The sequence below is a fragment of the Giraffa tippelskirchi genome, chromosome 6 (assembly GCF_054371585.1).
Source record: "Giraffa tippelskirchi isolate mGirTip1 chromosome 6, T2T-mGirTip1v1.2.pri, whole genome shotgun sequence".
Taxonomy (NCBI): domain Eukaryota; kingdom Metazoa; phylum Chordata; class Mammalia; order Artiodactyla; family Giraffidae; genus Giraffa; species Giraffa tippelskirchi.
This window is the reverse complement of record NC_137280.1, coordinates 93,922,528-93,937,901: the sequence shown is the minus strand read 5'-3', so window position 1 is coordinate 93,937,901 and position 15,374 is coordinate 93,922,528. Positions and strand designations below refer to the sequence as shown.

Genomic DNA, 15,374 nt, shown 5'->3' with positions numbered 1-15,374 from the left:
TTCTTCTGATTACTAACCCTCATCCTGAGGCTATTAAAGAGCCACCGGGGGCTTCCCTGGTCTAGTGGCTAAGACTCCAAGCTCCCCATGCAGAGAGCCTGAGTTCGATCCCTGGTCAGGGAACTAGATCCCACATGCAGCTAAATAGTTTGCAAGCTGCGACAAAGATGGATGATCCTATATGCCTCAACTAAGACCCAGGGTAGCCAAGTAAATAAAAGTAAATATTAAAAAAAAAGAGCCCCAAGCAGCTTATTAGCACACAAAAAGACACTTTTTGGGCTTCCCTGGTGGCTCAGAGATAAAGAATCTGCCTGCCAGGGAAAGAGAAACGGTTCGATCCCTGATCTGGGAAGATCCCACATGCTGTGGAGCAACTAAGCTCATGTGCCACAACTATTGAGCCTGTGCTCTAGAGCCCGGGAGCTGCAACTACTGAGCCCGTGTGCCACAACTAGAGAAAAGCCTACACAGCAACAAAGACCCAACGCAGCCAAAAATAAAAAATAAATAAAAATTTTAAAAAGACACATTACTTTGGAGATTCCAACGGTTTTAGGAGTTATATTCCAGGAGAGGGTGGAGGACATAGAGAACAAATATATTTCTTCCTGTATCACACTGAGACAGCTACACCCGAAGGATTGTGTTGTTTCCTGCAATCCAGTTGTGAAAGCTTGGGTGTGACTTACAGGTGTCTAATGGCCACTGTCTCCCCCAGGTTTACCTATCAGAGTTATGTAAACCTCTCTTCTTGGTATGTCTTGACAGGTACGCTGGCCCCATGGAGCGAGCCGGGGCGGAAAGCATTCTTACCAACCGCTCGGATGGGACGTTCTTGGTGCGGCAGAGAGTGAAGGATGCCGCAGAATTTGCCATCAGCATTAAGTAATTTCTTCTTTCCTGGCTCGTTTCCCTTTGTGAGCTGAGCACTTCAGGTGCTTAGGAAGGATGAACCATTTGGGTATTGTTTGCGGGGGCTCCGAAGAGCTCCAGGACCAGTCCTTTATGTCTCAGCGCAGGAAAAGAATTCAGCGAGAAGCAAAGTGATAGATAAGACTTATTAGGATAGGATGCTTGTGAGGTTTACAAATGGGTAGGCCAGAAATGCTGTGCCCTAAGAACTCACTGGGCTACAATTTCATAAACAAAGGAAAAGTGGGGAGGGGGAAGAGAACTTCTTTGTCTTTCTTGAGTAGATGTCCTGCTTCCAGCATCAGCTCCTCCTCCCCCAGGTTGAGTAGGGGAGTTTTCTTGTCCCTATGTGGTCTGCAAATTATTGTTCTTCTTGTGTGCAGAGAGCGTGTCCTAGGATTCATTAACTTACTGAGCTCACTGGGCAGGGGGTGGGGCTCATGCCACCATTGTTTTATTGTTTTGGGGCATGTCCTGAGCCTCTGTTACATGGTTGTGTGGCTAAGCAAGCCTGCTTGGTTTTGCGGTTAAGCGAATCTGCTTTCTTGAGTAATCATTAACTTACTTACAGGGGTCTCCCATATTTTTCTATTTACAATCCCCTAGTGGGATTGACTGTTTAATCACCTATTTTGTACCTTTACTCTGTCCCTGTCAAGACGATTGACTATTGCACGTTAACAATAGTCACTTTTTATTGAGTTCCTGTAGGGTCCTGTGTATTTTTAATTTTTTTTTTTTATTTCTTTTCATTGTTTGGTAACCCACAGAAAAAAGATATGCTTCTTAAGCAAGGCTCTGAGGGGACATTAAGCATACCCTTTGGTGTTGTTCAGTCGCTATGTAGTGTCTGTCTCTTTGTGACCCCGTGGACTGCAGCACACCAGGCTTCCCTGTCCTTCACCATCTCCCAGAGTTTGCTCCAACTCATGTCCATTGATCGGTGATGCCATAAGGGGCAGAAATGCAGTCTGGACCCAAGTCTTGCAGACCCTGGCTGTCCTACCTTTCTGTTTGTTTTGGGTGCAGCTTCTTTCTTGCGGTGACTCGTTTCCCTGTTGGTTTTTTCATTTTGTCTTGTGATGATAAGTGGGGCTTTCCCCATGGGTATCTTTGCTGCTTGGGTCTCTAGAGATTTTGCGTTTGCTTCCATTGGGAATCACCAACAAGTTTACTTCTTTTTCAGATTAAAATAGTTTTGTTTAATTCCTTAGTTTCCCAGTCTATACAGGTGGTTTAAGTATAAACGCTAAACCCATAAGAAGGTGAGGTTAAGGTGATGAATTCTTAAATGTGACTTTTCTATTGTGAGCCTGAGACAAATAAGCTTTAACATAGCCCCTGCTGTGCTGATGGGTGGAGTTTTTCTAGAGCACTTTTTTCCCCCTGAGGATGTAGGTTTTTGACAGTCCAGCCTTTTGGGATGAGGGTGGGTCTCAGTGCCAACTCTCTACCCAACAAGGACACAATAAGTCATCTCGTATTTCTATGTGATCAAGACGTACACTCTAGGGAATTCCCTGGTGGTTCAGTGGGGGCTGCCCTGCCTGCAATGCGGGAGACCCAGGTTTGATCCCTTGGTCAGAAAGATCCCCTGGAGAAGGAAGTGGCAACTCACTCCAGTATTCTTGCCTGGAGAATTCCATGGACAGAGGAGCCTGGTGGGCTACAGTCCATGGGGTCACAAAGAGTTGGACACGACTGAGTAACTAACACTTTTACTTTCCAACGATTAGGACTACTGAGGGCCTGAGTTTGATCCCTGGCTGGGGAACTGAGATCCTGCAAGCTGCATTGCACAGCCAAAATTGAATTGACACATACTTTTAAGCTGCATCCTCATTTTGTCCTTTGGGGGATTTCCCTTACTTTTTTTTTTTTTAAGAGTTCAGCATTCTTTTCTCAACATTTCTAGGGGTTTTATGAAGTAGGAGATTTTTTTTTTGGTTATCTAGTTCTTCATGTAGACAGAACCACTCCTGCCAATTCAAGTCTCTTCCGGGTCCTTACTAGTCTGTAGTCCACCATATTGGTGGAAATGAATTCCCTTCCTCTACATCCTTTAGATTCTATGGTCCTTCATATTGGTGGAAGTGGAGATTTCAATCAATCTATTCTAGAAGGATGCCTTGCTTACAGAGTCTATTTGACTTCTCAATAACCCTGAGTTAAGGAAGATGATTCCTATTACACAGAAGAAGAAATGAAGGCTTAGAACAGCAAAGTCTCCAGGGAAGGGATTCTGTTGGGTTCCAGTGGTTGCTCCTTCCCTCCAGTAGTCAAGTACCCTTCTTCCATGGTTGGGGGGGTGGTTATAGCCTGGGGCTGAGACTCGACAGGAAATGGGCCTGAATTCCCCGACTCAGGTCTCAGTGACATCTTGCTTTCTTTCCCTGCTTGCAGGTATAATGTTGAAGTCAAGCATATTAAAATCATGACAGCAGAAGGACTGTACCGGATTACAGAGAAGAAAGCTTTCAGGGGGCTTACGGTAAGGGTCAATCTATCCCTAACCCCAGTCTTTCAGAGACTAAGTTGGACCCTCTCTGAGGCTCCACCTTAGGATCTCTTTTCCTCCATCCAGAATAACCACTCCAAGAGGCACTATGGAGCAACTGGCTTTAAACTTGTTTTTCTAATCACCAACAATGAGAATAATAATAATAACAACAGTAGCTGCAGTGATCATTTGCAAAGCACTTGTTGAGTGCCAGACATATTATCACTAGGACTGCAGGTCATTTGCTCAGCTCTGAGTTCCCATTTCACAGATGGGGGAAACTGAGGTTTTGTTCTCATCTGGTATCATAGAATGGCAGAGTCTCTGTTTTTGTCAGACATCAAGAGTTAGTTCTTTTTGCAAGGCAGAAATAGAGACACAGATATAGAGAACCAATGTTTTGACACCAAGGTGGGAAAGGGGGAGTGGGATGGATTGGGAGATTGGGACTGACATATATACACTAATATGTGTGAAACAGAAAACTAATGAGAGCCTGCTGTATAGCACAGGGAACTCTACTTAATGCTCTGTGGTGACCTAAACGGGAAGGAAATCCAAAAAAGAGGGGATGTATGTATACACAGAGCTGATTTACATTGCTATATAGCAGAAATGAGCACAACATTGTAAAGCAACTATACCCCAATTTAAAAAGATTTAGCTCTCCTTAATCTGTTTAATGACCATTTCATGGAGAATCCAGAGGCCTTTCAAGTGTTTTTGCTTCTATTTGGTGATGTGCAATTTTGGGCTATCTTTTAGACCTCTTAAGCCCATTGATAAGGCTCATGGATCCTACCCGTAGTCTGTGGATCCTTGAGGAGCTTTGAATTGTTTGGAAAAAAAATCTAGAATTTTGCATATATCTGCATTTTTTTTTTTTGAGGAAGGTGTCTCAAATTTCATTTGAGCTTCAAACAGATCCTTAACCCCCCCCAAAGGTTAGGGACTATTCATTCATTCCACATATCGTTTTCTCCCCCAGACTTTTTATTCTTCAAATTTTTCCTCCCCCCATTTTTTTTATTTCTGAAAAATTACTGAGATGTTACTGGAATAGTATCATGAATATCTGTGGGCCTTTCACCTGGTTTTAGTGATTGGTTGTTAATATTCTTCCTCTTTTGCTTTCTTTCTCTCCCTCTCTGCCTCTACACACACACACACACACACACACACACATTTATTTTGCACTATTTAGGAGTAATTTGCAGATATCAAGATCCTTCATATAATTTAGAAAAATGGTACTGATGAACCTATTTGCAGGGTGGTATTAGAGACGAAGATATAGAGAACAGACTTGTGGACACAGTGGGGGAAGGAGAGGGTGGGACAAATTGAGAGAGGAGCATTGAAACAAGTTGCTTCAGTTGTGTCCAGCTCTTTACAACCCCATGGACTGTAGCCCGCCAGGCTCCTCTGTCCATGGGATTCTCCAGGCAAGAATACTGGAGTGGGTTGGCATACCCTCTTCCAGAACCATGTGCAAAATAGATAGCTAATGGGAAGTCGCTGTATAACACAGGGAGATCAACCTGGTACTTTGATGGGCTAGAGAGGCGGGAAGGGGTAGAAGGTGGCAGGGAGATTCAAGAGGGAGGGGACATATGTACCCTTAGAGCAGACTCACATTGTTGTATGGCAGAAACCAGCGCAATATTGTAAACAATTATCCTCCAATTAAAAATAAACTTTAAAAATTCTTCCTATAAGTACTTGCATATCTGAAGAGCCAAGACAATTTTTTTCCCCTCACCACCGTATCATTATCACAGTCAGGGAGTTGAACATTAATACAAAATTATTACCTAATACAGTGCATTTTCCAAGCTCCCTGATGGCCCCAGTTACGTTTATTATAGCCTTTTCGTCCCCAGGATGTAATCAAGGGAATCACGCATGCATTCATCTCCTTAGTGTCTCTCTTAATTTGCAAGAGCTCCCCAGTCTTTTATGTATTTCTTTGATCTTTCATTACGTCGGTGTTTTTTGTCTGCTTGTTTTCCAAGTGAGAGAATGTGTTAATCCAACAAAAATGAAATAAACAACCAGAGTTTTGAGTGTTTTTTCACACTTGTAGTGAACTGGAAAAATGTTTCAATTACATAAACCGACCATATTCTGTAAAAAAAATGAAAGCCACTCCCATCACCCATGACATTGGCATTTTTAAAAATAATTAAATGTATTTATTTTTAATTGAAGGATAATTGCTTTATAATATTGTATTGGTTTCTGCCAAACATCTGGCTTCCCTGATAGCTCAATTGGTAAAGAATCCGCCTGCAATGCAGAAGGCCCCAGTTTGATTCCTGGCTCGGGAAGATTTGCTGGAGAAGGGATAGGCTACCCACTCCAGTATTCTTGGGCTTCCCTGGTGCCTCAGCTGGTAAAGAATCCACCTGCAATGTGGGGGACCTGGGTTTGATCCCTGGGTTGGGAAGATCCCCTGGAGAAGGGAAAGGCTACTCACTCCAGTATTCTGGCCTGGAGAATTCCATGGACTCTATAGTCCATGGGGTTGCAAAGAGTCGGACATAACTGAGCAACTTTCACTTTCACTTTAACTGCCAAACATCAACATGAATCAGGACACTGGCATTTTTGAAGTCTAGAACTCCTAAACATATAAAATATTTTGTTTTGCAAAATGTCCCTTAATTTTGACTTGCCTTCTCCCCTACTCTTAGGATGAGCTTGAACATTTGTGGGAGAAATAGTCATAAATGACACACATCTGACTCTTGACTTCAGATGAGTCTTATTATAGAGACTGGGCTTCCCTTGTGGCTCAACTGGTAAAGAATTCAGCTGCAATTTGGGAGACCTGGGTTCAATCCCTGGGTTGGGAAGATCCCTTGGAGAAAGGAAAGGCTACCCACTCCAGTATTCTGGCCTGGAGAATTCCATGAACTGTACAGTCCATTGGGTTGCAAAAAGTCAGACACAACTGAGCAACTTTCACACATTCGCATAGAGACCAGCTTTTGGCTACCACACTCTATCACTTGTCCTAGGACTGAATTCTGGATCTGTCCTTTTCTAGCTGTATGACCCTGGATGAGCCTTCTCTGTGACTCAGTTTCTCCATCTATAAAATAGGGGACTCATCAATGTATTTACCTCCCATGATTATTAAGAGAGTTTTAAAAATATTTATTTTTTAAAACTAAAAAAAAAAAATTGGGGCTGGATCTTCATTACTGTGCGGGCTTTTCTCTACTTGCAGCAGACAGGAGTTAGACTCTAGTTGAGGTGCGCAGGCTTCTCATTGTGGTGGCTTCTCTTGTTGCAGAGCATGGTCTCTGAGGCTCCTGGGCTTCAGTAGTTGTGGCATGTGGGCTCAGCTCTTGCAGCTCCTGGACTCTAGAGCACAGGCTCAGTAGTTGTGGCACAGAGGTTTAGTTGCTCCGTGGCATTTGGGATCCTCCTGGATCAGGGATTGAACCCATGTCTCCTGCACTGGCAAGCAGACTCTTTACCACTGAGCCACCAGAGAAGCCCCTAAATATTTATTTTTAATTAGCATAATTGCTTTACAATGTTATATTGGTTTCTGCCATACAATAATGTGAATCAGCCATAAATATACATATATCTCCTCCCCCTTGAGCCTCCCTTCCACCCCTCTAGGTTATTAAGAGATTTTGATGATGTGTGGTTGCACACTGACCAGCACACAGTAGTTGCTTAATAAACAGCATTTATTATTATTACAAATATTTGTAAAAATAGAGCTCTTGACACCCAGAGGGTGGAGCGGGGCGGGGGTGGTGTTGGTTTTGGTGAACTGATCGTCAAGCAAGTTGATTATTTGGTAAGTTTATCATGAAACAAACTGGATATTAGGAGAACTGTCTTGAGACAATGTGATTTCTTACCCATAAAATGGTCCTGGCGTCTGGGAAGGGAGTGAGCTCCCTGTCATGGGGAGCTTTCAAGGAGTCTGTTGCCAGGGAGCGCAGAAGAGGGGTCTGTTTCACACAAGGAGTTGGATGTGGTTCCTTCCAGCTCTGCCTCCCTCCCTTGTGGGCTGACCCTCTGGAAGAGCATGTGTCCTGCTGTTCTCTTTCTAGGAGCTGGTGGAATTCTACCAACAGAACTCTCTGAAGGATTGCTTCAAGTCGCTGGACACCACCCTGCAGTTCCCCTTCAAGGAGCCTGAGAGGAGAGCCATCAGCAAACCACCAGGTAGGAGGCCTCCAGAGAGGGGCCTATAGTGCCAGCTCCTTCCTGTTGTGGGTGGGAACGTTCAGGAATGCTGAGGACATTCCTTCCAGTGGGCGTGGAGAAGTCCTATCTGTGAAAGAGTCTGAACTCCTTCCCACTTCCAGTTTGTCCCTTTGCTCCTGAGAGATCTGCATATCCATTTGCTTGGATGAAAGGGGTTACTTTCGTTATTTGGGAAAATGAGGAGACAAGAAACCAGGAGGGTGTTCATCTGTATCTTTTATGCCTTTAATTTTGTATTAATATCAGGCATCAATCAGTATCGATAACCTTCTGCTGGGCTTCCCTGGTGGCTCAGATGGTAAAGAATCTGCCTGCAATGCAGGAGACACGGGTTCCACCCCTGGGTCGGGAAGAGCCCCTGGAGAAGGGAATGGTTACCCACTCTAGTATTCTTGTTGGGATAATCCCATGGATAGAGGAGCCTGGCAGGCTACAGTCCATGGGGTCATAGAGAGTCACACACGACTGAGTGACTAAAACAACAATAATCTTTCTCCCACAGAAAGGCAACATCTTTAGCACTCTTTCACTTCTGTTTTCCTTTGTATAGCTTACTCACCTGGTTTGTTGAAATTTTCTGGAATGTTGGCTATGGTTTTCTGTGTGAATGAAAACAATCATGCCTTACATTTTAGGAATTCTTTCTTCACCATTGCATTTCAGTTTGCAAAGTTGTTATCAAGCATCGTTTAAACTGTCTACATTTCTTATTTTCCATGCTTTCCTTTATTTTTAAAATTCCTTATTATGATTCAAATTTTATTTTGCTGAAGTGCATTCTGGAGTACGTTTAGTGGAAAAGTCACATGGGTGGTGGAGTTTCTGAATTCTTCAGTCAGTTCAGTTCAGTCACTCAGTCGTGTCCAACTCTTTGCGATCCCATGAATCGAAGCACGCCAGGCCTCCCTGTCCATCACCAACTCCTGGAGCCTACCCAAACCCATGTCCATCGAGTCGGTGATGCCATCCAGCCATCTCATCCTCTGTCATCCCCTTCTCCTACTGCCCCCAATCCTTCCCAGCATTAGGGTCTTTTCCAATGAGTCAACTCTTCACATGAGGTGGCCGAAGTATTGGAGTTTCAGCTTCAACATCAGTCCTTCCAATGAACATCCAGGACTGATCTCCTTTAGGATGGACTGGTTGGATCTTCTTGCAGTCCAAGGGACTCTCAAGAGTCTTCTCCAACACCACAGTTCAAAAGCATCAATTCTTCGGTGCTCAGCTTTCTTCACCGTCCAACTCTCACATCCATACATGCTGCTGCTGCTAAGTCGCTTCAGTCGTGTCCGACTCTGTGCGACCCCATAGACGGCAGCCCACCAGGCTCCCCTGTCCCTGGGATTCTCCAGGCAAGAATACTGGAGTGGGTTGCCATTTCCTTCTCCAATGCATGAAAGTGAAAAGTGAAAGTGAAGTCGCTCAGTCGTGTCCGACTCTTAGCGACCCCATGGACTGCAGCCTACCAGGCTCCTCCGTCCATGGAATTTTCCAGGCAAGAGTACTGGAGTGGGGTGCCACTGCCTTCTCCGTGACTGTTGGAAAAACCATAGCCTTGACTAGATGGACCTTTGTTGGCAGACTACTGTCTCTGCTTTTCAATATGCTATCTAGGTTGGTCATAACTTTCCTTCCAAGGAGTAAGCATCTTCTAATTTCATGGCTGCAATCACCATCAGCAGTGATTTTGGAGCCGCCAAAAATAAAGTCTGACACTGTTTCCACTGTTTCCCCATCTATTTGCCATGAAGTGATGGGACCAGATGCCATGATCTTAGTTTTCTGAATATTGAGCTTTAAGCCAACTTTTTCACTCTCCTCTTTCACTTTCATCAAGAGGCTCTTTAGTTCTTCTCCGCTTTCTGCCAGAAGGATGATGTCATCTGCATATCTGAGGTTATTGATATTTCTCCCGGCGATCTTGATTCCAGCTTGTGTTTCTTCCAGCCCAGCATTTCTCATGATGTACTCTGCATATAAGTTAAATAAGCAGGGTGACAATATACAGCTTTGATGTACTCCTTTTCCTATTTGGAACCAGTCTGTTGTTCCATGCCCAATTCTAACTGTTGCTTCCTGACCTGCATACAGGTTTCTCAAGAAACAGGTCAGATGGTCTGGTATTCCCATCTCTTTCAGAATTTTCCACAGTTTATTGTGATCCATACAGTCAAAGGCTTTGGCATAGTCAATAAAGAAGAAATAGATGTTTTTCTGGAACTCTCTTGCTTTTTCGATGATTCAGTGGATGTTGGCAATTTGATCTCTGGTTCCTCTGCCTTTTCTAAAACCAGCTTTGAACGTCTGGAAGTTCACGGTTCACGTATTGCTGAAGCCTGGCTTGGAGAATTTTGAGCATTAGTTTACTAGCGTGTGAGATGAGTGCAATTGTGCGGTAGTTTGAGCATTCTTTGGCATTGCCTTTCTTTGGGATTGGAATGAAAACTGACCTTTTCCAGTCCTGTGGCCACTTCTGAGTTTTCCAGATTAGCTGGCATATTGAGTGCAGCACTTTCACAGCATCATCTTTGAGGATTTGAAATAGCTCAACTGGAATTCCATCACCCTCGCTAGCTTTGTTCATAGTGATGCTTTCCAAGGCCCACTTGACTTCACATTCCAGGATGTCTGGCTCTAGGTGAATGATCACACCATCGTGATTATCTGAATTCTTACCTGTCCAAAAAAAATTTTAAGAGGGATTTAAAAATCAATTATTGTTCAAATGTTTGCCAATAAAATAACAATTCCCCATTGAAAAAGCTATATTTTTGAGAAAGCAACACCAGCACAACATCAGGATTCTAAGATGAGAATTGTCCTTGTTCTCATCACCCAATCAAATAAATGTTTCTGTCCACATGTTTCTTATTGGAAAATATATTCAATCAGCCTATATGCAGAAATACTACAAACTAATTTTCTACAACATCACTTAATATTGTACTTTGAGAAGTTTTCCTGTGTCCCTTTCCCCCTTGCTTACCTTTCTCTCTCTTTTTCTTTTGTTGTTTCTAAATAAAAATACTATTTGTTTATTTATTTGGCTGCACATGGGTTCTTCCATCTTCATTGTGGCATCCAGGATCATTTTAGTTGTGACATGTGGGATCTTGAGTTGTGGCATGTGAACACTTAGTTGTGACATGTGAGATCCAGTTCCCTGCCCAAGGATTGAACCTGGGCCCCCTGCATTGGGAGCATAGAATCTTAGCCACTGGGTCACCAGAGGAAGCCCTTCTCCTTCTCTTTTTTAACCCTTGCTGCTGCTGCTGCTGCGTCACTTCAGTCGTGTCCGACTCTGTGCGATCCCATAGACGGAAGCCCACCAGGCTCCTCTGTCCCTGGGATTCTCCAGGCAAGAACACTGGAGTGGGTTGCCATTTCCTTCTCCAATGCATAAAAGTGAAAAGTGAAAGTGAAGTCGCTCAGTCGTGTCCAACTCTTCGCGACCCCATGGACTGCAGCCTACCAGGCTCTTCTGTCCATGGGATTTTCCAGGCAAGAGTACTGGAGTGGGGTGCTATTGCCTTCTCCCTTTTAACCCTTAGACTTCCTTAATGCTATTAATATTATCTAGAATGAAAATTTCCACATCTTTCTCCTGTTTCTCTTACTATGAATATATATGTGTGTTTGTTAGTTGCTCAGTCATGTCCAGCTCTTTGTGACCCCATGGACTCTAGTCCACCAGGCTCCTCTGTCCATGGAATTTTCCAGGCAAGAATACTGGTGGATTGCCATTTCGTCCTCCAGGGGATCTTCCTGACCCAGGGTCTCCTGCATTGCAAACAGTTCTTTACCATCTGAGCCAACAGGAAAGCATGAATAGATACAAAACATTTAAAAGATCATATATGGTAATATCTTCTAAATTTGCACGCTAGTTGGGCTGGAAGAATGATTCTGGGAAGACAGCTGTATTCCCTCAGAACACAGGGTGCCCAACACTCAGTGGAAAGAAGCATTGAGGGGTCCTTTATCCCAGCGCATTCTCCTGAGAGCATTGTCCTCTGCAGGTGGTGGGTGGGTGGGAGGGGTCTGCTGGGGGCTGTTTCCCATGTCTGCTCTCTGCCATACAGCTGGGAGCACCAAGTACTTTGGCACGGCCAAAGCCCGCTATGACTTCTGCGCCCGGGACCGATCAGAGCTGTCCCTCAAAGAGGGTGACATTATCAAGATCCTTAACAAGAAGGGGCAGCAGGGCTGGTGGCGAGGGGAGATCTACGGCCGGGTGAGTTGGGGCGGGGCTCGGCAGTTACAAGGGGGCTGTCCTGGATGGTGGACTGGAGAGGGTGGGCAGGGGGGCGTCCCTGGTTGGAAGGGAGAAAGAGACAGAGATTTCATGTATGCATCTTGCATTTATTTATTGAGCACTTACTATGTGCCATTCTGCTGGGTGCCGAGGAGGCACAAAGGAACACAGTACCATCACTGCCCTATGAAACTCATAGTTTAGTGGGAAGTGTAGAACTGTGAGCATACCCTCATAAGAGTGAGTGGTCAAGAATGAGATGGGGAATTGTAAGGCACCTTGGGAGCCCCAGGGAACCCCTGACTCACCCTGGATGAGGTCAGGACACCTTCTGAGAGGCAAGCTGATCACTGAGGGATGAGTAAAGTCAGCCAGGTAAAAAGGTCACAGTGGGAGGGGGAGGGGGACCAGCGTGGGAAACTGTTGCAAACAAACCATCATGTGCAAAGGCCCTGGGGTGAGAGAGTGAGTGGCATGTTTGGGGGAACCTGAAGGGAGGAGTTTCTCTGTCTTATTCACTTCAGTGTCACCAGTGCCTGGAACAGTGACTGTCACATAGTAGTTGCTCAACATTTATTGAATGAATGAAGAGGCAGACCAACTACTTTTGCCTTCTGTGTTCTTTGCCTGAATTTGGACTTTCAGGAGGGAACTCAAATTTTCTCAGAAAACTTTGCTTCTCTTTGCTTCTTATTTTTGTCTCACAAAGGCAGAGAGTCTTCTTTATTTCATCTGCTGATGCATTTCTAGTCTCCAGAATATTGCCTTGCTTGTATCAGTTTCTCAAAAACTGCTTGTTGAATGGAGATAGTAATAGCAGTTAGGAGCTTAAATTCTACCAGAGGGAAACATGAAAAGTGACCTCTGGATAATTGCTTAGGAGAACAGTTTTAGGAACCATAGAGGGTAAATTTATTGTGCAGTGGAGGACAAATAGGGTGTGAGGAAGCCTTCTGGGGGTGTTTAGGAAGGTCTGGGCTATAAAGAATTCATCCACCCATCCATCCATCCATTGTTCTTTCCATCCATCCATCCATCCACCCACCCATCCATCCATCCATCCATCCATCTTTCTAACATCCATCCATCATTCCATCATCTATCCATCACTCCATTCATCCATCCATTGTTCATACATCCACCCATCATCCATCCATCTATCTTTTCAACAAATATTTATTAAGTATCTACTGTGTTCCAGGAACTATTCTAGGTTTTTGGAACTCAGTGATGGATAAGACAGACAAAAATCCCTGCCCTGTTGTAGTGAGGGGAGGGGGAACAGAGAACAAGTCCATAAATAAGTAACATATATAATCAACTAGATGGTGAAAAGTGTTATGGAAAAGTAGTAAGTGGGGTAAAGAGTGTCGGGGTGGGTGAGGTTTGCAGTTCTTAAATAGGATGGTTAGAAGTCCTTATGGATAAGATGACACATGCGTAAAGGACAGGAGGAGGTACAGGTGGTCAGCTGAGGGTGTATCTGGGGGAGGTACTTTCTGGAGTAGAAGTTGTAGCAGGTGCAAAGGCCCCGAATTAGGAGGAAATCTGGCTGGTGTGTCAAGAAACAGGGGGAGAATGTGCAGAGAGGCCACCCTGATCGCTTTCCTGTCTCTTTCCAGGTTGGCTGGTTCCCCTCCAACTATGTGGAAGAGGACTATTCTGAGTACTGCTGAGCCTTGGCACATTGGCAGAGAGATGAGAGATTCCAGGCTCCAAGGCCAGGATGAACAGGCAGTGGGGCCAGGAGCTGGGACAGATCCTGGCAGGCTGAGAGTCCGCGATGGACTGTGGAGGGCTAGCGTCCAGCTGGCAGGGCTCCAGGGATGATGCCCTGCCATGGTTAATTTATAACACATAGATTTCCTGTTGGGTCCCCTTGAGAAGGTGGGCCTCCAGGCAACCACTTTCAATAAAATGATGAATGGATGGACTGTGTCAGACCTGCAAGGGGAATGATGGGAGAAGGGGTTGGGACAGACAGAAGCCCCTTCACTGATTCCTGCTTTCCAGCTCTGTCACCCTTCCCTGTCATTTAAAATAAGACTTTGACGACTTAGAGAATGAACTTATGGTTACCAGTGGTGTGGGATGGTGGGGGGAGGATGGGAGGAAGGGATAGTTAGGGAGTTTGGGATGGATATGTACACACTGCTATATTTAAAATGGATAACCAACAGGGACCTACTGTGTATAGCACATGGAACTCTACAAAAGGTTATGTGGCAGCCTGGATGGGAAGGGAGTTTGGGGGAGAATGGACACATGTATATATATGGCTGGGTCCCTTCACTACTCACTTGAAACTATCACAACATTGTTTGTTAATTGGCTATACCCAAATATAAAATAAAAAGTTTAGAATATTAAAACAAATAAGGCCTGAAATATGGAAATGGGACTCCTATGTGGCAGGAAAGAATTTTACACTCGCAGATTGTTGTTGTTCAGTCACTAAGTCGTGTCCGACTCTTTGTGACCCCATGGACTGCAGTATGCCAGGCTTCCCTGTCCTTCACTATCTCCTGGAGTTTGCTCAAATTCATATCCATTGAGTCGGTGATGCTACCCAACCATCTCCTGCTCTGTTGACCCCTTCTTCTCCTGCCCTCAATCTTTACAGCATAAGGGGCTTTTCCAATGAGTCAGATCTTCGTGACAGAAGGGCAAGGTATCGGAGCTCCAGCTTCAGTATCAGTCCTTCCAATGACTATTCACGGTTGATTTCCTTTAGGATTGACTGGTTTGATCTCCTTGCTGTCCAGAGTCCAAGACTCTTGCTCAAGAATCTTCTCAAGCACCACCATTTGGAAGCAAAAATTCCTCGACGCTCAGCCTTCTTTATGGTCCAACTCTCACATCTGTACGTGACTACTGGAAAAACCGTAGCTTTGACTATACGGATCTTTGTCGGCCAAGGTTGCTTTACAATGTTATGTTAATTTCTACTGTACAGCCAAGTGCATCAGCTATGTGTATACATACATCCCCTCTTTTTTGGATTTCCTTCCCATTTATGTCACCACAGAGCATTGAGTAGAGTTCCTTGTGCTGTACAGCAGGTTCCCATTAGTTGCCTATTTTATACACAGTACTGATAGTGTGTTTATGTGAGTCCTGATCTCCCAGTTCACTCCACCCTCCCTCCTTTCCCCCCTGGTGTCCAGACATCTCTTCTCTGCATCTGTGTCTTTGTTTCTGTCTTGTGAGTATGATCATCTATACCATTTTTCTGGACCCCACATACATGTGTTAATACACAATATTTGTTTTTCTCTGTCTGACTTACTTCACTGAGTGAAGGGCTCGAGGTCCATCCACGTCAAAAATGTGGGACACTTGACAAATTTGCTGTCATCCTTGCGCAGGGAAACTGTTCCAATTTTAATATTTGTGCTGCCAAAGTGAGCACCAGAATCTTTCCTTAGGCTTTTGAAAGCCCGGAAGTCACATCTTTGGTAGATT

At 44.5% G+C, this 15,374-nt stretch overlaps 1 protein-coding gene across 3 annotated transcripts in view; it reads left to right on the top strand.

The window, feature by feature from the left end:
• VAV1 (vav guanine nucleotide exchange factor 1) overlaps positions 1 to 13,838 on the top strand; it is a 65,482-nt gene extending 51,644 nt beyond the window's left edge. For all 3 annotated transcript variants that reach the window (XM_081499317.1, XM_081499316.1, XM_081499315.1), the window contains 5 exons: positions 772 to 888; positions 3,319 to 3,406; positions 7,498 to 7,612; positions 11,737 to 11,888; positions 13,532 to 13,838. In XM_081499317.1, the coding sequence (XP_081355443.1) occupies positions 772 to 888; positions 3,319 to 3,406; positions 7,498 to 7,612; positions 11,737 to 11,888; positions 13,532 to 13,585 (526 nt within the window). In that variant the 3' untranslated portion in view covers positions 13,586 to 13,838. The remainder of the gene's footprint in view (positions 1 to 771; positions 889 to 3,318; positions 3,407 to 7,497; positions 7,613 to 11,736; positions 11,889 to 13,531) is intronic.
• Positions 13,839 to 15,374: the final 1,536 nt, after the last annotated feature.